This window comes from Aquarana catesbeiana, linkage group LG06, assembly GCF_042186555.1.
Source record: "Aquarana catesbeiana isolate 2022-GZ linkage group LG06, ASM4218655v1, whole genome shotgun sequence".
Taxonomy (NCBI): domain Eukaryota; kingdom Metazoa; phylum Chordata; class Amphibia; order Anura; family Ranidae; genus Aquarana; species Aquarana catesbeiana.
The window spans coordinates 72,330,096-72,356,219 of NC_133329.1; the positions used below are offsets into that span (position 1 = coordinate 72,330,096).

At 42.3% G+C, this 26,124-nt stretch overlaps 1 protein-coding gene across 1 annotated transcript in view; it reads left to right on the top strand.

Moving 5' to 3' along the window:
* Nucleotides 1-26,124, top strand: part of LOC141147985 (uncharacterized) — a 691,676-nt gene that overhangs the window by 47,240 nt on the left and 618,312 nt on the right. Inside the window, exon 8 of the mRNA XM_073635140.1 lies at nucleotides 15,141-15,485. Within this exon, the coding sequence (XP_073491241.1) occupies nucleotides 15,141-15,485 (345 nt within the window). The remainder of the gene's footprint in view (nucleotides 1-15,140; nucleotides 15,486-26,124) is intronic.

Below are 26,124 nucleotides of genomic sequence, written 5' to 3' on the forward strand. Positions count from 1 at the left end.
TGTGTATGCAAGACAAGTTTGAGCCAACATCCGTCGGAAAAAATCCTAGGATTTTGATATCGGAATGTCCGATCAATGTCCGATCATGTGTACGGGGCATAACAGGAAATGAGGATTTCAAACAAGGATTAGTGACATTTAGAAGAGAAATCGAAAGAACAGGTAAGTAAACTAGCACTGCATTAGCTTAAAGGAAGCTAGTTAGCAAATAAAAAATGTACCTTTACAACCCCTTTAATTCAAATAATTTCAGGTAACCCAACAACTGCCAGACAAACCTCAGATTATTATTATACAGGATTTATATAGTGCCAACAGTTTTCACAGCACTTTAAAAAATGAAGGGAGATGGTACAGTTACAGTACAGTTTAATACAAGAGGGCTCTGCTCATTAGAGCTTACAATCTAAAAGATGACAAAAATGATCATAACAGTCGGCACTTCACTTCACGCAGGTTCTAGGTGAAGCTACTTTAACATAGAAACATTGAAGAATGATGGCATACATGAAGACTGCCCATTTTTTAAATAATTTTTGTCCAGTGGCGGTCCGTCCATAGCAGTCACAAAAAAAATTTGAAAAAATGTTCTTTGAGTGCATTGTGTTCAGGCGCCAGTGCACTATAGGTAGCGCCACGTCAATGCAATCACAAGATTCAAGACGAGGTGCTTCATTTGCAGGCTTTTGACCTGCTTTGCGGCGCAATCCAAGCGCCAAACAGCTTCTGCCCGTAGTATTACTACGGGCGGGAGCTTTGTTGTTCAAGTTAAGAGGTTACTTCCGGTTTCCCTGTTTGGAAGTGACGTCGGCAGCTCCGTAGAACGCAGCCTCATTTGGTATGTGCCATATCAAATGAGGCTGCATTTGATATGGCACAGTGAGGCTGCATATGATGGGGCACAGTGAGGCTGCATATGATGGGGCACAGTGAGGCTGACGGGGCACAGTGAGGCTGCATATGATGGGGCACAGTGAGGCTGCATTTGAATGACTGAATGAATGAGTGACTTGTATAGCGCTACCTATGCAAACTGAATCGCCTCAGGGTGCTTTTTGCCGCCGGTGTCCATCTGCGTTATAGTGCGCTCCTTTGCCCCATGGGGTCCCGACACGCTTACAAACACATACACATACAACATAAACATATTTGCCCAATTTTTTTCAAGAGGATCTAATTAACCTACCAGCATGTCTTTTGGAGTGTGGGAGGAAAGCGGAGTACCCAGAGGAAACCCACGCAGGCACAGGGAGAACATGCAAACTCTAGGCAGATGGTGTCGTGGTCGGGATTTGAACCTATTGCTGCTAGGTGAAAGTGCTAACCACTACACCACTGTGCTGCCCTGATGGGGCACAGGGAGGCTGCATATGATGAGTTGATGGTGATTATGATGATTGGTTGATGGGCGTGTCATGTGCTGATTGTACTGGACAGGCCCATTTTTTGTGTCAGGTGGATCAGCTCCATACATGTGACTTATTGTCAATGGTATAGCCTTTGTATTTTTTAGATTTTTCTAATAAACTTTTATATATTTTTATATACACCATTCTCTCCCTTATTGCCCACCATATCCATAGTAACCACTTTCTTGGACCAAGGGAGATCACTCCCTTGTGCTTCTCCCTGGTTCTTTTCCTTATTAATATGCTTGTTTTAGGTTACGGATACGGCCTCAAATTCTGAGGAGAGGCTCTGGGTGAAAAAATAATGACTTTGTGATTTATCAAAAGGCAGGTATCTATAGGGTTGGTCCCCTTCTTTTTCTTTCTAACTAGTGCATATGATGAGGCACAGTGAGGCTGCATATGATGGGGCACAGTGAGGCTGCATTTGATGGGGCACAATGAGGCTGCATATGATGGGGCACAGTGAGGCTGCATATGATGGGGCACAGTGGGGCTGCATTTGATGGGGCACAGTGAGACTGCATATGATGGGCACAGTGGCTGCATAAGATGGGCACAGTAGCAGTATTTGATGGGGCACAGTGGCAGCATTTGATGTAACAGTGGCAGCATTTGATGGCAAAGTGGGAGCATTTGATAGGGCACAGTGGCTGCGTTTGATGGGCACAGTGGCTGCGTTTGGGCACAGTGACTGCCATTGATGGGCAAAGTGGCTGCGTTTGATGGCATAGTGGTGGCAATTGATGGGCATAGTGGCTGCGTTTGATGGCACAGTGGCTGCGATTGATGGTACAGTGAGGCTGCAATTGATGTTTTTTTTTTTTTTAATTTTTCAGTTTGTTTGCGCCCCCCCAAAAATTTTGAGCACCAGCCGCTACTGCTTTTGTCTGAGGCTTGACCTATGGTTATCCCAAGACACTCACTTCCTGTATGGTTAACTGACTCACTACCTCTGCTGGGGATTCTGATGCAACGCTTTCCACTACTCTTTCTGCAACTCAGTAATTTCAAACATTAAAGTGTTACTAAACCCACAGCAGTAAAATCAGTGTGTATATGCAGTAAAGCATGCTTGTTATACTCACTGCGGAACCTAAGGGGTTAATCCTCTGCATTGTGTAAAAAGTCTGTTTGATCCTGTCTTCTCTGATCCTCCCCTTCTCCCACTGTCCCCAATCCATCTGCTGATAGTACAGAGTCCCAGGAGGCATTCTGCACATGCTCAGTTGGGTATGTATTGCTAGAGTTTTTTTTTTTTGGAGAGTGCAAGTTATCAGCACAGGGCCAATCAGCACTGTCCAGACAGGGGGTCAGGGGTCATGCAGCCTCATAGGACAATCATAGGAGAATAATAACTCATCCTACAAGCTTTAATTAAACACTGATAAACCAATATCAATACTGTAAAACGTGTCACTAAAAAGCGTCAAATAATAATAAAGTGCATAATATAATCTAAGGTGACTCAGGGTATATAGCAAGCAAATAACACATAAAGTGACATTGTGCAGCAGTGCAAAAAGACAAAAAATTGTGGAATATCCAAGAATTGTCAAGTACTATGGCATAAAATCTTTTTGATATAATGTGACTATAACATTCTGACATGCACCAAATGTGACAGTACAAAAGTGTTCCAGCAAAAAAGTCCTTCTTTTTAAAAACGTGGCAATAGCGTCCTGGCATGCAACAGTCGCAGTGCAGTGCGTAAGATAGATCACACAGTGCACATCTTCGTGTTTAAACACTCATGTAAGAAGTGGCCCCTTACCTTAGGGTAATAGGGCAAACGCATTTGACCAAAGATCTTTTAAGGGGATCCTCCTATAGGTGTAGAATGCTATCCTCACGGTCCTAGTCTCAGGGGGTGATTCCCTCCGTGGTATAGGGGGATATAAAAGACACGGGGAGTCCCAATAGCGTAATAATGTTTTAACCAGCAACTTTATTGAATAAGACAAGAGTACTCACATAGACAGCATAAAAACATTCCTATCTCTGACGAGCGGCGAGCTCGTATACCTCTCACAGCATGTAGAGCCTGTCCGGTCCCTACGCGTGACGTCACACTGCACGTGACTTCATCAGGGGATGCGTACAGGCTAAAAACATGTCTTTAAATACTCTTATACTGGGCGCCAATGAGCGGCCATTTTCTCGAAGTCCTATGATTATCATTACGGCGGCCATTTTCCTGAGGATCATACGGCGCGGCCATGTTTGGGATGTAATGTGCGCACGCCAGTCCTAGGTGACAGCTGTTCAAGGCAGCCAATTAGACAGAGCGAACACTACCTCATCTCCCTCACTGTCAGCAGGGAAGGGCAAGATGTCTAATGCTCAATCCATCCCCGTACGAGTCTAAATAGGCGAGTGAGATAATGAGGGAGTGAAAGATATGGGAAGAGTAACATATCTAATAATTTCAAGGGAAAAACGAAAAAGAAATATACTGGGACTGTGCTCCAAAGATATGCAGACTACCCAGAGATAAGAACTCCAATCAGTACAGATAAAATTAAAGGGGGACTTAGAAAATATATGGACATGCATCCCGATATACCATATATAAAGCCGAAATTAGAATAAAAAATACAGAAGGGAAAGGCGGTCATGCTGCTATAAGTAAACAGTACAGATAAGTCATACATAATATATCTATATGAATCGAGCGTAAATAGAATGTCATAAACATCATAAATAATAAAATACTATATGAAACATCATAAACATCATGATTGGTAAATAATAAAATACATAAAACAGTAAACCAGTAAGACTAAAATCATACTACTTATTGGACTCTAAAATCCAATAAAGGATTGAGCTACTCAGGATATAGCATAGGCGAGGAGTTAATTTATTTAGAACAACACTATCGTCAAATCCAGATATAGCCAAACTGACAGATTAAAATTTAAATATAGATAATAAAAGGTGGTTTTAAAAATCACTAAGGAAACAATTAAGGTCAAATTCAATATTAAGGCCACGGGGCGAGAAAGTATCCAAGATAAAATTCCATTTGGATTCTAGTTTACTTAGAGTCCTCACCTTGTGCCCCCCCCCCCCCACCAATGTTTGATATACGGTGTTATACCCCAAAACTTCAGATGGGTGGGATCCTTATTATGGCAAGTCAAGAAGTGTTTGGATACGCTGTGTTTTTCATAGCCATTAAGAATATTTTTGACATGTTCTTTGATGCGCACTCTCAGAGGTCTTTTGGTGCGACCGACATACTGGAGGCCGCAACTACATTCAAGAGCGTATACAGCCCCTTCGGTGTTGCAACAAATAAAATTCTTCACCTTATAAGTATCTCCCGTTCTCATAGATGTAACGTCGAATACCTTTTCATTTGGGCGTTTAGTCCTTAAATACGCAAAACATCTTTTACACTGAAAAAATCCATTACCAGTAAAAAATGAGAAAGGTTTCTTCGGTGGATCCACAACATTTTTAACTACTATATCCCGAATTGTAGGTGCCCTTTTGTATACGAACTTTGGATTCCTCGAGAGAATCTCATATAGCTGTCTGTCTGCCAACAGGATATGCCAATGGCGTTTAATTATCCTTTCAATTTTTTTTTGTTGCACATTAAAGTCTAGAACCAGCGGTATTCCTTCTACTGGGTTTTTTTGTATATCCTTTTCTTTAATCAGTTCTTTCCGATCGATCCTTGAGATTTCGGTAATCTTGGTCTTAATAAATTGGCGATTATAGCCTTTTGAGATAAACCTTTTGAGATACGAGCGTCAAGAAAAAGTCTAGAAGAAGAGAGGTCGAAGGGCCGGAAAGAGACAACAAAAGAAAGAGAGAGTAAAAGGAGAGGGTATCTTCAACCTCAGTGGCCAGGATCTGACACACAAAGAGGTTGGCGTATTAGATAAAGGGTTGAAATATGCACCCACAAAAAATCTAAACAAATTTGAAACCTATATTGGTATTCAAAAATTTGTGCGTAAATTGAATATTCAGAAATACCTAGCAGGAAATCCCCCGATACCTAAACTGGCAGTGTCCACAAAAGATGACATTTTACATAGTTCACTAAGGAACAAATCTATTTTTAATCCCCCAATCAAAGATAGTAAACATATCGATGTTTTTAAAAAAATCGTTTTAGAAGAAATTAAAGACCTGAAGTTAAAAAAGAGAGAGGAACCCAAGTTTATTAAAAATGGTATCCAGAAGTTGACAAAAAGGCGAGATATTGTTATCCGGCCAGCAGATAAGGGGGGTGGGATCGTGATCCTTTCGAAAGAACAATATCATAAATCAATGACTCAGATGCTGGATGATACTAAGACGTATACTAAGCTATTGAAGAACCCCGTATTCAGCTGCCGGAAGGCAATTGAACAGATTGTGCACTTGGGTGTAAAAAAATCGGTACTGAACAAAAAAGAAGCAAGATTTCTTATACCTGACTGCTGTCACACACCAATCATATATCTATTACCGAAAATTCATAAAAATAGATCGGATCCACCACCGAGGCCGATAGTAAACGGCATAGACTCATTGACCTCTAGGATGGGACAATACATTGATACTTTTTTACAGCCAGCGGTTCAAAAGACAGAAGCGTACCTGAGAGACACTAAACAGATGTTGCAAATTATGGAAAACTTTCCAGGAGGAGATAGACAATGGGTTTTGGCCACTGCGGATGTATCATCCCTATATACGGTGATCCCCCACCATCGAGCTTGTGAGGCCGCAAAATGGGGCTTAAGGAAATATACTAAGCTCCCATATATGCAGAGAAAGTTTTTGATAAAATGCCTTGAATTTAGTCTCAAGAACAACTACTTTTGGTACAACAAGACTTACTACCATCAACAAACGGGAGTTGCCATGGGAGCAAGATTTGCCCCGAGCATAGCTGGCCTCTTCATGGCAAAATGGGAGGAGGAAAATGTCTTCAATGATCATCCGAGGGAATTAGTGATATACAAAAGGTATATCGATGACATTTCTATACTATGGGACGGTGAAGTAAGTGAGCTAACTGAGTTTCTGAAAAAATTGAATATTAATGACAGAAATATTGAACTAACCTGGGATATCAGCAAGAATAAAATTAACTTCCTGGACCTTGAGATTACACTTGAAAATTGCAGAAAAAACACAAGGGGAGGAGGCGCCTCTAAGTGCAGTATGTAAGCCAGATTTATTAAAAACACTGTGCAAGAAACTCACATTTAGTAGGATAAAGTATAGCATGTAGTGTAGTTAAAATCCAAGAGGAGGGGAGTCCATCAGATCCATCACAGACATCGCTGCTTCCTGCTGTGCGTGGGGCTATGCTGAACACCGCTTGAGCCGGCCGCGGTGATGAAGTACTCCAAAGCGAGGCCTGGAACGTTCCAGGCCTCGCTCTTCCCATATCTTTCACTCCCTCATTATCTCACTCGCCTATTAGACTGTCTCGTACGGGGATTTATTGAGCATTAGACATCTTGCCCTTCCCTGCTGACAGTGAGGGAGATGAGGTAGTGTTCGCTCTGTCTAATTGGCTGCCTTGATCAGCTGTCACCTAGGACTGGCGTGCGCACATTACATCCCAAACATGGCCGCACCGTATAATCCTCAGGAAAATGGCCACCATAATGATAATAATAAGAAAATGGCCGCTCATTGGCGCCCAGTATAAGAGTATTTAAAGACATGTTTTTAGCCTGTACGCACCCCCTGATGAAGTCATGTGCGGTGTGACATCACGCGTAGGGACGGGACAGGCTCTACATGCTGTGAGAGGTATACAAGCTCGCCGCCCATCGGAGATAGGAATGTTTTTATGCTGTCTATGTGAGTACCCTTGTCCTATTCAATAAAGTTGCTCTTTAAAACGTTATTACGCTAATGGGACTCCCCGTGTCTTTTATATCCCCCTATACCACGGAGGGAATCACCCCCTGAGACTAGGACCGTGAGGATAGCATTCTACACCTATAGGAGGATCCCCTTAAAAGATCTTTGGTCATATGCGTTTGCCCTATTACCCTAAGGTAAGGGGCCACTTCTTACATGAGTGTTTAAACACGAAGATGTGCACTGTGTGATCTATCTTACGCACTGCACTGCGACTGTTGCATGCCAGGACGCTATTGCCACGTTTTTAAAAAGAAGGACTTTTTTGCTGGAACACTTTTGTACTATCACATTTGGTGCATGTCAGAATGTTATAGTCACATTATATCAAAAAGATTTTATGCCATAGTACTTGACAATTCTTGGATATTCCACAATTTTTTGTCTTTTTGCACTGCTGCACAATGTCACTTTATGTGTTATTTGCTTGCTATATACCCTGAGTCACCTTAGATTATATTATGCACTTAATTATTATTTGACGCTTTTTATACTATTGATGATTTGTCTATGGACACGATGAGAGATATGTATTGATCTATAATTTTTTTAGTGACACGTTTTACAGTATTGATATTGGTTTATGGACATGATGAGATATATTTATTGATTATGTCACCACATAAGATTATTCTTTCACCACTCAGAGTTATTGTCATAGGAGTGGAGAGTGTTACACAGCCGATGCCATCACTCCTACATTGTTATTTTATGTTTAATTATACACCTTTTATGTATGTCACGCCACCTTAAGTCATTCTAGCGAGTGTATCCAGGATTAGCGCGGCACCACCTAGTTATAATATTATTTACCTACAAGGTTTGGTTTGTACTTGATTCGGTGCAGGCAGCTTCTCCTAGTTGAGTCCAGTGTACTTTATACCTGTTAGCGCGGGAATAACTATATATTTCTAAACACTGATAGAAGTCATAAGACTGCTATATATTGCTGATTAGGGATGAGCCCGATGTTTGAGACAAACGTAATTTCACTCGAACATCGGGTGTTCACCGAATTTAAAACATTATGGGGGACATTGCAGTGCATTGGCGTCTTATGATTAGCCAAAGCATGCACCTGACCTGCTTGCGTTGGCCAATCACAGCGCGCTCTGCTGAGAGAGCCATAATTGGCCAGAGGCAGGGTGCCTTTGGCCAATCATGGCTCATGGGGCTAAGTCCACGCCCCACACTATATAAGGCATATATATATATATATATATATAAATACAGCCTAGTGTGTGTGTGTATATATATATATATATATATATATATATATATATATATATATATATATATATATATATATATATATAGTTACATAGTTACATAGTAGGTGAGGTTGAAAAAAGACACAAGTCCATCAAGTCCAACCTATGTGTGTGATTATGTGTCAGTATTACCTTACATATCCCTGTATGTTGTGGTCGTTCAGGTGCTTATCTAAAAGTTTCTTGAAGCTATCAATGCTCCCCGCTGAGACCACCGCCTGTGGAAGGGAATTCCACATCCTTACCGCTCTTACAGTAAAGAACCCTCTACGTAGTTTAAGGTTAAACCTCTTTTCTTCTAATTGTAATGAGTGGCCCCGAGTCTTATTAAACTCTCTTCTGCGAAAAAGTTTTATCCCTATTGTGGGGTCACCAGTACAGTGATTGTAAATTGAAATCATATCCCCTCTCAAGCGTCTCTTCTCCAGAGAGAATAAGTTCAGCGCTCGCAACCTTTCCCCATAACTAAGATCCTCCAGACCCTTTATTAGCTATATATATTAGCTTTATATATACTCTGCATTTAGTATAGATTTGATATTCAGTGTAGAATCTATATTCAGGCAGTGTAGTATATATAATAGAGTGTATTGAAGTGGTTAAGGGGAACCCTGTGCCAAAATTAGAAAAAAAATGGCGTGGGTGTCCCCCCAAAATCCATGTTGAGGGCGTGTGGCCTGGTACGGTTAAGGGGGGGCACTCTCTTGTCCCCCCTTTTTCTTGCGGCCTGCCAGGTTGCGTGCTCGGATAAGAACCTGGTATGGATTTTGGGGGGACCCCCACACCATTTTTTTTTAATTTTGCCATGGGGTTCCCCTTAATATCCATACCAGACCTGAAGGGCCTGCTATTGATTTTTTTTAAATGATTTTTCAATGATCTTTTATTTGTATTGCTGGGACCCGGCAATACCCAAACCCCATCGTGTACTTAAAAGTGGGGTATGCCCAGGGCTTTTTTTCTCAAACAATAGGTGCTGGAACTCAACCACGACCCCCCAAAACCCCTCCACCCACACACACCCTCCAAATCACATCAAATTGTGGGTGTGGTCATATTTCACAAACAGTAGGAGGGTCTTAAAGGGGCATTAAATATCAGGATTGCATTACATACAGAGTGCAGAGTTCATAGGGGTTACACACAGAGTGCAGAGCTGTCACTTGTAAACACAGAAACCAGACTTCTGTGTTTACAAGTGATTGTGGTGAGCAGCCCCCCAAAGGGTATGAGCCAGAGGTGGTGGAACTAAGTTCCACCAAGTTCCCCCTGAAAAAAAGCCCTGGGTATGCCTGTACATTACAGCACTAAACAACATTACAACAACATTACCGCACTAAAGAAACACACTTGAGTTTTTATTTGTGCTGATTGTAGGGGGCAAAGTGGGTGGGGATTGATAAAAAACGCTGTTATAACTTAAAAACCCTAAAAACAAAATTAACATTTTAGCAGCACAAACGTAGCACTAACCAATGAGACCAGTTTAGTGTCTTTTGGATGTTGTAGGGGGGCTGAGTGACCTTTGGTGGCCATTAATAAATCATTAATAACGCAAAAACGATAAAAGATAGAACAGAGATTTAAACAGCACAATCCAGCACAAACACAGCACTAACCAACCAGCCCGGTTTCGTGTCTTTTGGCTGTTGTAGGGGGGCTGGGTGATGTCATAGTCTGGAAAAAACAATTGCTAATATCGTAAAAATAAAAGCAGCAAAAATTTAAATTTTTACAGCACACAACAGCACAAATGTACATATGAGACCAGCTCATGCCTTCTACCTAACAATTATCCACTACACCTAAACCTCACTAAGATAAAAACTGTGTCAGCTCCAAGCTCTCAGGCAGTTCCTATCCACCAGTTTGCATCCACCTATCCCTCCTTCTGGTAGCCCCTTCACACCCCTCTCTCCTCTCCTTCCAAATTTAGCAACAATAAAATCACAGCTGCCGTCTATCAATTCACAAAGACATTTCCCAGCTATCCTCCTCTCCCTCCTGATCTAACCAAAATCATATCTCTGCTTCCCACCTTTGTCCTGCTGATCTTCCATTATTGTTATAACATCTGCATTTCTTTTCTTCTCTCTCTGTTCCTCTGCCTAAGAACAATGGCCCTATACAGTTTGCACTACCTATTTTCCCTCCTTCCAATACTGTGCAGAAACTTGAAATTATATTTGTCAAGTTTACTAAAAGGGGAAGAGAGCTGAAGCAAATCTGTGCATACTACAAACACTGAATCAAGAATTAAAAAAACAGACCTTCTCCACAAGCTATTTGAAATGACCACACATAAATTAAAGTGTTACTAAACCCAGGAGCCTGCATTCACTATATCTGGTCTCCCACAGTATACAGAACATGAAAATGCAATTATTTCATTAAATATAAATGGTTAAATACCTTTTCTCATCAGCAGTATATAGCAGTCTTGTGACTTCTATCAGTGTCTGGTTAAAGCTTGTAGGAGGAGTTTTCATTCTCCTCTGACTGTCCTGTGAGATTGAATGACCCCTGACCCTCTGTTTGGACAGTTCTGATTGGCCCTGTGCTGATCACATGCACTTTTCCAAGATATAACAAAACTCTCTAGCAATACAAACCAAACTGAGCATGTGCAGGTTGCCCTCAAGGCTCTATTCTATTAGGAGATGGTTTGAGGACAGTGGAAGTAGGGGAGGATCAGAGAAGACAGGATCAAACAGCCTTTTTTTTTTACACAATGCAGAGGATTAACCCCTTAGGTTCCACCGTGAGTATAAAAAACATGCTTTACTGCATATACAGACTGATTTTACTGCTGTGGATTTAGTAACACTAACTTCACAATTTACATTTTAGTAAATGTGCCCTAGTACCACTTCATTTCACTATCCTTCACCAAACTGTATGGGGTTGATTTACTAAAGGCAAATAAACTGTGCACTTTGTAAAAGGCAGTGTTAATTTCATCAACGTAAATGTTTTTGTCATAATTTTCGTCAGAGGCTTTTTTACAGTGACGAAAACAAAACACATTTTCATCAACTGAAGAAGACTATGACGAAAATATAATCTGTTTTCATTCATATGTTAATGGCAAGGAGGGACGTTTACCCTCATGAATTTACTGTATTTATCGGCGTGTAACACAGTGTATACGCCGATATTTGTTTTTTACCAATAGGGGGCAGGGATTGGGTGGTCCGCCCCCGGGTGCCACACATTGAGGGGTGGTCAAGCCAGCCGCCCCGCTGCTCCTAGCCCTTGGATAGCACTGCCAGCAAAGTCTATCTTTAGGAAAAGATCATTGCCAGCCCCTTCTCCTATACTGCTCCACCTCCTGTGTCACTCATTGTAAGCTGAAGCTTCTAACCTCAATAGCTTTGTTCTTGTTGGCCGCTCTCCTCCACCGAGTGTTGCTTTAGATTAGGGTGACCAGACATCCCCGGTTTCTGGGGACAGTCCCCGGATTGAGGACACTGTCCCCGGACCAAGTCTGTCCCCAGTTTTGTCCCCGGATTGGATTTGAACAGGGGCTGGGGCAAGTTCAAAGACAGCCCATGCAGAATAAAAAGAAAAAATCTGAATTGCACCCCCCCCTCCTCTGCCACTCCTACTAGATTATGGGGGTTTGTTTTCTTCCATTATCTGTGCCCCTTTCTGATGATCATGTGCAGGTCGGAGCGGAGGGACTATTTATTCAGTTTCGGGCGCATGCCCATTCAGCTCCACTCGCATGTTCTTCTGCCTTGGCTCAAGTCCCGGCCAGCCGCCTGCCTGCTTATCTCCTTGCCTTCCCTGGTGGAGTGATCTTCCTCTGCTCTCCACCCAGTAGTAGACGGGGCCCGAAGAGTAAAGCCCCATACACACTATCAGATTTTCTGCTGATTTTTGTCTTCAGATTTACCAAAACCATGTAGTGTAAGGGCCTGCCTGATTGCATACAAATTGAAACTCCTAAGGTTTGACCTCATATTATATGGTTTTGGTAAATCTGAAGGAAAAACTCAGCAGAAAATCTGATAGTGTGTATGGGGCTTTAGACTTGACAGGCTGTGAGGCGGGCGGCGGAGACGGCCAAAGAGTCGCCAAAGATTACTAGTAAAAAATAAAAAAAATGTCCCCGGATTTCATTTTAAAAATCTGGTCACCTTACTTTAGATTGGAGGAGGAGAGCGGTCACATGACCATCCATGAATCTTCAGAGGAGAGCAGTCATGTGACCGGGTCCATGCAAGAACAAAGCTATGAGGTAAATATAGAGACTTTGATTTACAATGAGAGTCACACAGGAGGAGCTGTGTATGAGAAAGGGCTGGCAGTGATTTATTCTTAACTTTAGAGTAAGCTGGCAGTGCTGTCCCAGGAGACTGGGGGCCTCCTGGGAGTGCAGGGGGGGGCTTTGTATTGTGCAGATGGTGGGGGCTGTGCTGTGTATTGTGGGGGGCTTTGTATTGTGCAGAGGGTGGGGGCTGTGCTGTGTATTGTGGGGGGCTTTGTATTGTGAAGAGGGTGGGGGCTGTGCTGTGTATTGTGGGGGGCTTTGTATTGTGAAGAGGGTGGGGGCTGTGCTGTGTATTGTGGGGAGCTTTGTATTGTGCAGAGGGTGGGGGCTGTGCTGTGTATTGTGGGGGGCTTTGTATTGTGAAGAGGGTGGGGGCTGTGCTGTGTATTGTGGGGGGCTTTGTATTGTGAAGAGGGTGGGGGCTGTGCTGTGTATTGTGGTGGGCTTTGTATTGTGCAGATGGTGGGGGCTGTGCTGTGTATTGTGGGGGGCTTTGTATTGTGCAGAGGGTGGGGGCTGTGCTGTGTATTGTGGGGAGCTTTGTATTGTGCAGAGGGTGGGGGCTGTGCTGTGTATTGTGGGGGGCTTTGTATTGTGAAGAGGGTGGGGGCTGTGCTGTGTATTGTGGGGGGCTTTGTATTGTGAAGAGGGTGGGGGCTGTGCTGTGTATTGTGGTGGGCTTTGTATTGTGCAGATGGTGGGGGCTGTGCTGTGTATTGTGGGGGGCTTTGTATTGTGCAGAGGGTGGGGGCTGTGCTGTGTATTGTGGGGAGCTTTGTATTGTGCAGAGGGTGGGGGCTGTGCTGTGTATTGTGGGGGGCTTTGTATTGTGAAGAGGGTGGGGGCTGTGCTGTGTATTGTGGGGGGCTTTGTATTGTGCAGAGGGTGGAGGCTGTGCTGTGTATTGTGGGGGGCTTTGTATTGTGCAGAGGGTGGGGGGGCTGTGTACTGTGCACATTCAATTTTAGTTGACTAAAATCATTATACTAGACTAAAATGTACTGGAGATTTTAGTCGACTAAAATACGATGACTAAGATTGGACTAAAACTAAAATGCCATTTAGTCCTAAGACTAAAACTAAATCAAAATTTGCTGCCAAAATTAACACTGGTAAAAGGCAGTTGCATTCTGCAAGTGCAGTTGCTCCAGAGCTTAGTAAATGAGGTAAAGCTTCATTTGGAAAGAATACCCAATCACGTGCAAGGAAAATTTAAAAAAAAACAGTATTTTTGCTTGCAAAGGATTGGATGATGGAAGCCAACAGACTAAACTCACTTCACCTAATGCCCCGTACACACGGTCGGACTTTGTTCAGACATTCCGACAACAAAATCCTAGGATTTTTTCCTACGGATGTTGGCTCAAACTTGTCTTGCATACACACGGTCACACAAAGTTGTCAGAAAATCCGATCGTTCTGAACGCGGTGACGTAAAACACGTACGTTGGGACTATAAACAGGGCAGTAGCCAATAGCTTTCATCTCTTTATTTATTCTGAGCATGCGTGGCACTTTGTCCGTCGGATTTGTGTACACACCATCGGAAATTCCGACAACGGATTTTGTTGTTGGAAAATTTTATAGCCTGCTCTCAAACTTTGTGTGCCGGAAAATCCGATGGAAAATGTGTGATGGAGCCTACACACGGTCGGAATTTCCGACAACAAGGTCCTATCACACATTTTCCGTCGGAAAATCCGACCGTGTGTACTGGGCATTACCGTCTAATCATACAGGAACATATACAGCATATAGTATGTATGAGCATATGTGATACAACTATAAGGAGAACAGTGAAAGAAATATAAAAAGCTCACCATCGTTCAGGAGAGAGGATCCCTGAGAAACGTGATCAAATGGCCGAAGTTACAATAATATATAATAATGTTTACCAAGACAGATACTACCTGTCTTCATGAAGTGTCTGAATTAGAGAGATTTCTTTTCACTTCTCGTCCAGAGGATGATTCAGGGACAGCGATTAATAGTGAAATCTCTCTGGTGTGGAAACAGGCAGCAGCAAATCCTTGTAGAATTTCTGAGAGGTTTTTATTGCTGTCTGTGATGTCATAGTGACATCCTTTCATCTAATTTCTTGCCTTGGAGTCACAGGGTTAAAATGTGAGGACAGAGCTCCTGAATAAATATAATAAAACCTGACGAGCATCTAATTATTTCCTAATGTATTAAAAACAAAAAATTGATTGGGCTAGAGTTGGGCTAGTTCTACATACATTTCTGCATACACTTTAACTGCACACAAAAAAATCATATCTTTGATATCATCTTTTCCAGATTTTCTATCAAGGCCAGAAGTGGAGATGAAGACAATATCAGAACTGTTTGTCAACAAACAGACACAACTGCAATGTACAATCTCACACTTTTACCCCGATAAGCTGACTGTGAAATGGTTTAAGAAAGAAAAAGGAAAGGAAGAACTCATTCATATAGTTAACAGTGAGAAATACAAAATTACCAACAGCAAATCTCAGCATCCGGATAAAACATTTATATGTACAGAACTTCTAGAGGTCATCCCATCACCAGAGGATCAGGGGTCAGAGGTCATCTGTAAAGTGAGCCATCCCAGTCTGGAGGAACCGATAGAGAAGACAACTGGACCTTTACATGTGCTAGGTGATTATAAATAATACATGTATTCCACATCTAAACACTGTTAATTCTAAAAATGTGTCATTGTTCTATGTTTTCCACTCATCACAAGAAGCCCTTTAATACATTTTCCACAATAATAAAGTCATGTAGACTGGTGAAACACATAGGAAATGTGAAATAAAATGTGGCATCTAAGAAAGCTACTAAAGGGTAATGAGAATATAAAATATGGAACTTATTAAAAGAGAACAAGTGTTTCACCTAATAACAGGAACAGATCTTTGTATCTTAGGCCCCTTTCACAATTGTGCAGCTTGTCCTGTGAATTGGAACTGTAAAGTCACATGACAAGTCGTACCCCATGATTTCCAATGAGTACCATTCATATCTGTGCGACTTCAAGTTGGTCCGACTTCAAAGTAGTCCCTGCACTACATTGGTCTGACTTTGATGCGAGTTGAGGTCCATAGACCTCAAGTTTACACATGCATTCCCAGAAATCACAGATGCAAAACTGCGGTAAAATTGCGGCAATATCACGCGACTTTGAAGTCGCTGTAGTGTGAAAGGGGCCTTACTTGAATTCGGAGACAGAAAAAACGCCAAAGAGATATGTAGGTATTTATGATGTTTTTAAATGGCGAGGTAAAAGATATAGGGATTGTAATAACTAACATTTAACCAGTTGCCGCCCGCCCACCGTCAAATGATGGAGGGGCGGTGCAGCTCTCATTCTGGGATGACGTCATATGACGTTGTCACATTCAAATAGGGATTGTGCACGATCAGGTCACGGCCGATAACGGATGGTACTGCCCCATTGCACATGGCGCATGTGCACGATCGTGCCCGTGCATTGTCCTGGTGCTCCAGGGCCTTCAAAAATGTGATAGGTCGTCATGACATTAGATGTGTAATTTATGTCCCTAGAACACCTGATGGTGCTCCCTGCATGTTGGGCTTCTGTATATGGCCTGGCTGTGAAAAAGTCTCACACAATTGGTATCACCATACTCAGGAGGAGTAGCAGAATGTATTTTGGGGTGTAATTTGTTATGCTTGGTGAGAGAAAGAACCTGTTAATATGACAATTTTGTAAAATAAAGAAAAACCCTTCATTTTGAAAAGAATTGTGGGAAAAAATTACAACTTCAAAAAACTCACCATGACCCTTACTAAATACCTTGGAATGTCTACTTTACAAAAAGGGGTCATTTGGGGGGTATTTATACTTTGCTGGCTCGTAATGGCCCGTACACACGATCCAAATATCGTATGAAAACGGTCGTCCGAGGAATGATCGTACGATATTCGGATTGTGTGTACACTACTTTCGACAGCCGATCACAACCGTTCATCCGATATTATTCGATCGGACATACCCGAAAATTTTCCTCGTACGATTCCAGATCGTACGATTTTCATTTAGTCAGTATAGTTGTCGTCCGAAAATACAATACAAATACCGTATATACTAGAGTATAAGTCGATCCGAGTTTAAGTCGAGGCCCCTAATTTACCACAAAAAACTGGGAAAAACGTATTGACCCGAGTATAAGACAGGGGTGAGAAATGCAGAGGGTCAACAATGCCCATCTGCAGCTGCATGCCTCCCTGTGTCCTGTGCAGTCTACCTGTATCCTGTGCATGTGTCCTGTACATGTGCATGTGTCCTGTACATGTGTCCTGTACATGTGTATGTGTCCTGTGCATGTGTCCTGTGCATGTGTCCTGTGTATGTGTCCTGTGCATGTGTCCTGTACATGTGTCCTGTACATGTGTCCTGTACATGTGTATGTGTCCTGTGCATGTGTCCTGTGTATGTGTCCTGTGCATGTGTCCTGTACATGTGTCCTGTACATGTGTATGTGTCTCTATGTCCTGTACATGTGTCCTGTACATGTGTATGTGTCCCTGTGTCCTGTACATATGTCCTGTGTCCTGTACATGTGTCCTGTACATGTGTCCTGTACATGTGTCCTGTGTCCCTGTGTCCTGTGCATGTGTCCTGTGTCCTGTGTCCTGTACATGTGTGCATGTGTCCTGTGTGCATGTGTCCTGTGTCCCTGTGCAGCCTACCTGTGTCCTGTGCAGCTTCCCTGTGGCGATCTCCATCCTCCAATCAGCGTGTGATAATACTCTTCGGCGACCATTCCACTGTTCAAAAGCTGCGCCTCCTCCTGTTCTGTGATAGGCAGAACACTCAGCAGTCAGCGGTCAGCCTATCACGGACATTCTCTCATTCTCATACCACGGACGAGGATAAGAGAATGTCCGTGATAGGCTGTACACTGACAGCTGTTTAGCCTATCACAGACGAGCAGGAGGCACGGCTTTTGAAAGCTGGAATAGCCTCCGAAGGAATTATCACACGCCGGCCGCCGTCTGCCTGCATGACACGCTGATCATGCAGACAGATGGCGGTGACTCGAGTATAAGTCGAGGGGGGCACTTTCAGCCCAAAAAAAGGGCTGAAAAATTCAACTTATACTCGAGTATATACGGTACATTACAACACATGACATCACTTCCGATTTTGTTGTCTGTCGTACGAGAATTTTCGTGACTTTAGCTATTCAATTTCTACTTGCGACTATTAAGCGAGAACGGTCGTATGATCGGTCGTACGATATTCGGATCGTGTGTACGAGCCATTAGGGTCTCAAGAAATGAGATAAGCATTCAGTACATCAGGTGTGATCAGGTGTGATCAATTTTCAGTGATTGGCACCATAGCTTGTAGACTATATAACTTTCACAAAGACCAAATATACACTAATTTGGGTTATTTTTACCAAAGATATGTAGCAGTATACATTTTGGTCAAAATGTATGAAGAAAAATTACTAATTTGTGACAGAAACAAAGAAAAGGGCATTTTTCACAAAATTTTCAGTTTTTTTTTATTTTTAGCACAAAAAAAATAAAAAAAACTTCTAGTGATTAAATACCACTAAAAGAAAGCTCTATTTGTGTGAAAAAAAAAAGACGCAAATTTCATATGAGTACAGTGTTGTATGACTGAGTTTTTGTCATTCAAAGTGTGAGAGTGCTGAAAGCTGAAAATTGGTCTGGACAGGAAGGGGGTATAAGTGCCCTGTATTGAAGTGGTTAAAGTAACATTTTAGTCTGCTGGGTTCAGGTACATGGGGTTGGTGAAAAATATGGCGAACATCAATTTTAAAAATATAACTATTTCATTTTTTTCATCACTCTTATGCCCTGTAAACACAGTCGGATTTTCCGACGGAAAATGTGTGATAGGACCTTGTGGTCGGAAATTCCGACCGTGTGTAGGCTCCATCACACATTTTCCATCGGATTTTCCGACACACAAAGTTTGAGAGCAGGATATAAAATTTTCCAACAACAAAATCCGTTGTCGGAAATTCCGATCGTGTGTACACAAATCCGACGCACAAAGTGCCACGCATGCTCAGAATAAATAAAGAGATGAAAGCTATTGGCCACTGCCCCGTTTATAGTCCCGACGTACGTGTTTTACGTCACCGCGTTCAGAATGATCGGATTTTCCGACAACTTTGTGTGACCGTGTGTATGCAAGACAAGTTTGAGCCAACATCCGTCGGAAAAATCCTAGGATTTTGTTGTCGGAATGTCCAAACAAAGTCCGACCGTGTGTACGGGGCATAAAACTACTAATACAGCCCTATTGACAACCCACCATTCTCAAAATATTTTCAAAAAAACCACACCAGGGTATTTGTTATTTATTTCTTTTTTTTAATAAATTCTATTTTTATTGAATATTCAAATTACATAAAAAAACTGTGGAGGAAACCAGAGAGAAAAAACAAAAAGCAATCAAAGCAAAAATTACACTTAATACCATACAGTATCTCACAAAACTGAGTACACCCCTCACATTTTTGTAAATATTTTATTATATCTTTTCATGTGACAACACTGAGTTAATGACACTTTGATACAATGTAAAGTATAACAGTGTAAATTTGCTGTCCCCTCAAAAAAACTCAACAAACAGCCATTAATGTCTAAACCGCTGGCAACAAAAGTGAGTACACCCCTAAGTGAAAATGTCCAAATTGGGCCCAAAGTGTCATTATTTTGTGTGGCCACCATTATTTTCCAGCACTGCCTTAACCCTCTTGGGCATGGAGTTAACCAGAGCTTCACAGGTTGCCACTGGAGTCCTCTTCCACTCCTCCATGATGACATCACCGAGCTGGTGGATGTTAGAGACCTTGCGCTTCTCCACCTTCCGTTTGAGGATGCCCCACAGATGCTCAAAAGGTATGGAGAAATGCTCGGCCAGTCCTTCACCTTTACCCTTGTCTTGGAGGTATGTTTGGGGTTGTTATCATGTTGGAATACTGCCCTGCGGCCCAGTCTCCGAAGTGAGGGGATCATGCTCTGCTTCAGTATATCACAGTACATCCAAAAAATATGAAAGAATGGGAATCCCGTCAGGATAGGAATATAGTAGTACTCACCACATATATTAAAGGGGGAGTGATCAAAAAACTATATATGAAAAGGAAAAATAAAAATAAAAAACTAAATGACCAAGGCACACCAAACAGAGTAAACTACAAAAAAGTTTATTAAGCTATGCAAAGGTGAACACAGAAAAAATAGTACACAACCACCCCTAAAAGACAGATATGGTGGGAATAGCAGTAGGGGATCCCACCAATCTATCTGTACCCTCCCTGTAAATAGTATATAATCCCTCCTAGAAAAGCGAGAAAGCCTGCAAGTGGGGGAGGTTCCTCCCTACCCCAATAGATAGCACACCCCTATAGCACCTATGAAACCTCCTACTACCTGAAATGGCAGGCTGAACCATACAGTTCCTGAAGGGGCAGCGTGATAATGCAAATGCACTAGATATTCACGCTGTTCCCAGACACAAACAGCTCAATGACTAGCCATGGTATCTGCAGTCAGTCAGCCAGTCAGTCAAAAGAAAAAGCTCTGAAGAAGTTCCGGGAAGTAAGGGAACAAAACATGTAAGCTGTTCTATGCTGGGTGAGCACCGCCGCCATGCACCCCCCCCCCCCCCAGCAGCCTACACTGACATATGGAATCAGGGTACTGAACCACTACCTGACTCATTTACTTGGATACCAATATATCCCTTTTTTTTTCATACTAATTACCATGGATCAGACCAGCAGCAGGTGCTAAGGAATGGAACACAGCCCTGCTGATCAGCCAAGCAGCCCAGGTGAAGAGGCACCAATGCTTTGGGTTTAAATATGGACATACTGTATTGGAACATCGTCTGGATATACATACCATACAGATCTGCATCCAGGTCGTCTATCTTTGAGGGACATCCATATTTATCTACCATCCGTGAGTAACCCTGGCCTTCAGGAACTGTATGGTTCAGCCTGCCATTTCAGGTAGTAGGGGGTTTCATAGGTGCTATAGGGGTGTGCTATCTATTGGGGTAGGGAGGAACCTCCCCCACTTGCAGGCTTCCTCGTTTTTCTAGGAGGGATTATATACCATTTACCGGGAGGGTACAGATAGATTGGTGGGATCCCCTACCAGTATTCCCACCATATTTGTCTTTTAGGGGTGGTTGTGTACTATTTTTTCTGTGTTCAGCTTTGCATAGCTTAATAAACTTTTTTGTTTACTCTGTTTGGTGTGCCTTGGTCATTTAGTTTTTTATTTTTATTTTTACTTTTCATATCACAGTACATATTGGCATTCATGGTTCCCTCAATGAACTGTAGCTCCCCACTCATGCAGCCCAAGACCATGACACTCCTACCACCATGCTTGATTGTAGGCAAGACACACTTGTCTTCTCACCTGGTTGCCACCACACACGCTTGACATCATCTGAACCAAATAAGTTTATCTTGGTCTCATCTGACCACAGGACAAGGTTCTAGTAATCCATGTCCTTAGTCTGCTTGTCTTCAGCAAGCTGTTTGCTGGCTTTCTTGTGCCTCATCTTTAGAAGAGGCTTCCTTCTGGGATGACAGCCATGCAGACCAATTTGATGCAGTGTTGGGTGTATGGACTGAGCACTGACAGGCTGACCCCCTCCCCTTCAACCTCTGCAGCAATGCTGGCAGCACTCATACGTCTATTTCCCAAAGACAACCTCTGGATATGACGCTGAGCACATGCACTCAACTTCTTTGGTTGACCATGGTGAGGCCTGTTAAGAGTGGAACGTGTCCTGTTAAACCGCTGTATAGTCTTGGCCACTGTGCTGCAGCTCAGTTTCAGGGTCTTGGCAATCTTCTTATAGCCTAGACCATCTTTATGTAGAGCAACAATTCTTTTTTTCAGATCCTCAGAGAGTTCTTTGCCATGAGGTGCCATGTTGAACTTCCAGTGACCAGTATGAGAAAGTGAGAGTGATAACACCAAATTTAACACACCTGCTTCCCATTCACACCTGAGACCTTGTAACACTAACAAGTCACATGACTTGGAGGGAAAATGGCTTATTGGGCCCAATTTGGACATTTTCACTTAGGGGTGTACTCACTTTTGTTGCCAGCAGTTTAGACATTAATGGCTGTGTGTTGAGTTATTTTGAGGGGACAGCAAATTTACACTGTTATACAAGCTGTACACTCACTACTTTACATTGTAGCAAAGTATCATTTCTTCAGTGTTGTCACATGAAAAGATATAATAAAATGTTTATATAAATGTGAGGGGTGTACTCAGTTTTGTGAGATACTGCATATACAGCTCCACAATTACAGACCAAGCAGGGTGCTTTAACTGCCATTATGGAGGGGGGTGGCGCGGTGGCACTGTGGTAAGATATGATTAGGAAGCATTAATGCCAGTGGCGGAAGTATAGGGGTCGCTGAGGAAGCCATGGTGACTGGGCCCCATGCTGCAGGGGGCCCTTGGGGGCCCCCTGTATACCTCCATAGGAGGAGCGGCAAGGGCAGCTGAGACTGAGCTCCCCAATCCTCAGCCGAACTGTAATCGGCACTGTGCAGGGAGCTCATCACACTGATTACAAAAGTGAAAGAACAGTGTGTGCTGTGCTCTTTGTCTCCCCCTACAGCATAGTTGCCAACATTGTAAAAAAAAATTTAGGGACACTTTTTTGGCTGTAGGCGGAGTCTTGTTATAATTAGGGGCGGGGCATGCATTTGTAGGCATGGCACAGGGGGAAAGTAAAAATGGGCATGGTTTACATGAAAAGTGGGTATGTCTTAAATGGGCATGGCTCAAAGGGGGTGTGGTTAGAGTCTGAGATGAATGAGGTATAGAGAGGGAAAGGGGGGGAGAGGGATGGAGGGACAGCAGCCCCAGATCCTACACAACAATGGTAATATGTGTACAGGCATACCCCACTTTTAAGTACACAATGGGGTTTATTTACTAAAGCTGGAAAGTGCAAAATCAGGCTCACTGCTGCATAGAAACCAATGAGCTTCTAACCCCAGCTTGTTCAATTAACCACTTGAGCCCCGGACCATTATGCTGCCTAAGGACCAGAGGTCTTTTTCCAATTTGGCACTGCGTCGCTTTAACTGCTAATTGCGCGGTCATGCAATGCTGTACCCAAACGAAATTTGCGTCCTTTTCTTCCCACAAATAGAGCTTTCTTTTGATGGTATTTGATCACCTCTGCGGTTTTTATTTTTTGCGCTATAAACGGAAAAAGACCGAAAATTTTGAAAAAAAATGATATTTTCTACTTTTTGTTATAAAAAAAAATCCAATAAACTAAATTTTAGTCATACATTTAGGCCAAAATGTATTCGGCCACATGTCTTTGGTAAAAAAAATGTCAATAAGCGTATATTTATTGGTTTGCGCAAAAGTTATAGCGTCTACAAACTAGGGTACATTTTCTGGAATTTACACAGCTTTTAGTTTATGACTGCCTATGTCATTTCTTGAGGTGCTAAAATGGCAGGGCAGTACAAAACCCCCCCAAATGACCCCATTTTGGAAAGTAGACACCCCAAGGAAATTGCTGAGAGGCATGTTGAACCCATTGAATATTTATTTTTTTTGTCCCAAGTGATTGAAAAATGACAAAAAAAAAAATATTTACAAAAAGTCGTCACTAAATGATATATTGCTCACACAGGCCATGGGCCTATGTGGAATTGCACCCCAAAATACATTTAGCTGCTTCTCCTGAGTATGGGGATACCACATGTGTGGGACTTTTTGGGAGCCTAGCCGCGTACGGGGCCCCGAAAACCAATCACCGCCTTCAGGATTTCTAAGGGTGTAAATTTTTGCTTTCACTCTTCACTGCCTATCACAGTTTCGGAGGCCATGGAATGCCCAGGTGGCACAAAACCCCCCAAAATGACCCCATTTTGGAAAGTAGACACCCCAAGCTATTTGCTGAGAGGCATATTGAGTCCATGGAATATTTTATATTTTGACACAAGTTGCGGGAAAGTGACACTTTTTTTTTTTTTTTCATAAAGTTGTCACTAAATGATATATTGCTCACACAGGCCATGGGCATATGTGGAATTGCACCCCAAAATACATTTAGCTGCTTCTCCTGAGTATGGGGATACCACATGTGTGGGACTTTTTGGGAGCCTAGCCGCGTACTGGACCCCGAAAACCAATCACTGCCTTCAGGATTTCTAAGGGTGAAAATTTTTGATTTCACTCTTTACTGCCTATCACAGTTTCGGAGGCCATGGAATGCCCAGGTGGCACAAAACCCCCCCAAATGACCCCATTTTGGAAAGTAGACACCCCAAGCTATTTGCTGAAAGGCATGGTGAGTATTTTGCAGCTCTCATTTGTTTTTGAAAATGAAGAAAGACAAGAAAAAACATTTTTTTTTTTCTTTTTTCAATTTTCAAAACTTTGTGACAAAAAGTGAGGTCTGCAAAATACTCACTATACCTCTCAGCAAATAGCTTGGGGTGTCTACTTTCCAAAATGGGGTCATTTGGGGGGGTTTTGTGCCACCTGGGCATTCCATGGCCTCCGAAACTGTGATAGGCAGTGAAGAGCGAAATCAAAAATTCACGCCCTTAGAAAGCCTGAAGGCGGTGCTTGGTTTTCGGGGTCCCGTACGCGGCTAGGCTCCCAAAAAGTCTCACACATGTGGTATCCCCGTACTCAGGAGAAGCAGCAGAATGTATTTTGGGGTGTAATTTCACATATTTCCATGGCATGTTTGAGCAATATATCATTTAGTGACAACTTTGTGCAAAAAAAAAAAATAAATTTGTCTCTTTCCCGCAACTTGTGTCGCAATATAAAATATTCCATGGACTCGACATGCCTCTCAGCAAATAGCTTGGGGTGTCTACTTTCCAAAATGGGGTCATTTGGGGGGGTTTTGAACTGTCCTGGCATTTTATGCACAACATTTAGAAGCTTATGTCACACATCACCCACTCTTCTAACCACTTGAAGACAAAGCCCTTTCTGACACTTATTGTTTACATGAAAAAGTTTTGTTTTTTTGCAAAAAAATTACTTTGAACCCCCAAACATTATATATTTTTTTAAAGCAAATGCCCTACAGATTAAAATGGTGGGTGTTTCATTTTTTTTTTTCACACAGTAATTGCGCAGCGATTTTTCAAACGCATTTTTTGGGGAAAAAACACACTTTTTTTAATTTTAATGCACTAAAACACGCTATATTGCCCAAATGTTTGATGAAATAAAAAAGATGATCTTAGGCCGAGTACATGGATACCAAACATGACATGCTTTAAAATTGCGCACAAACGTGCAGTGGCAACAAAATAAATACATGTTTAAAAGCCTTCAAAAGCCTTTACAGGTTACCACTTTAGATTTACAGAGGAGGTCTACTGGAAAAATTACTGCACTCGATCTGGCCTTCGCGGTGATACCTCACATGCATGGTGCAATTGCTGTTTACGTTTGACGACAGACCGCCGCTTGCGTTCGCCTTAGCGCGAGAGCAGGGGGCGACAGGGGTGTTTTTTTTTTTTTTTTTCTTTATTATTTTTTTGCTTTTTTAATCTTACTTTTAAACTGTTCCTTTCATATTTTTTTTTTTAATCATTTTTATTGTTATCTCGGGGAATGTAAATATCCCCTATGATAGCAATAGGTAGTGACAGGTACTCTTTTTTGAAAAAATTGTGGTCTATTAGACCCTAGATCTCTCCTCTGCCCTCAAAGCATCTGACCACACCAAGATCGGTGTGATAAAATGCTTCCCCAATTTCCCAATGGCGCTATTTACATCCGGCGAAATCTAAGTCATGAAATACTCGTAGCTTCCGCTTTCTTAGGCCATAGAGATGTTTGGAGCCACTCTGGTCTCTGATCAGCTCTATGGTCAGCTGGCTGAATCACCGGCTGCATTCTCAGGTTCCCTGTTGAGACAGGAGAGCCAGAGAAAAACACGGAAGACGGTGGGGGGGGGGGGCATTCCCTCCCACGGCTTGTAAAAGCAGTCTAGAGGCTAATTAGCCGCTAGGATTGCTTTTACATGAAAGCCGACCGCTGGCTGAAAAGAATGATACCAAGATGATACCTAAACCTGCAGGCATCATTCTGGTATAACCACTCAAAGTCGTGAATGGCGTACCTGAAGACAAAAAAATGGTTAACAATGGTTAACAATAAAGCACAGTAAAGTGTAAATAATTACACACCTGAAAAACAAACATGATAAAACATAATAACAATAACAATAACAATAAAACAT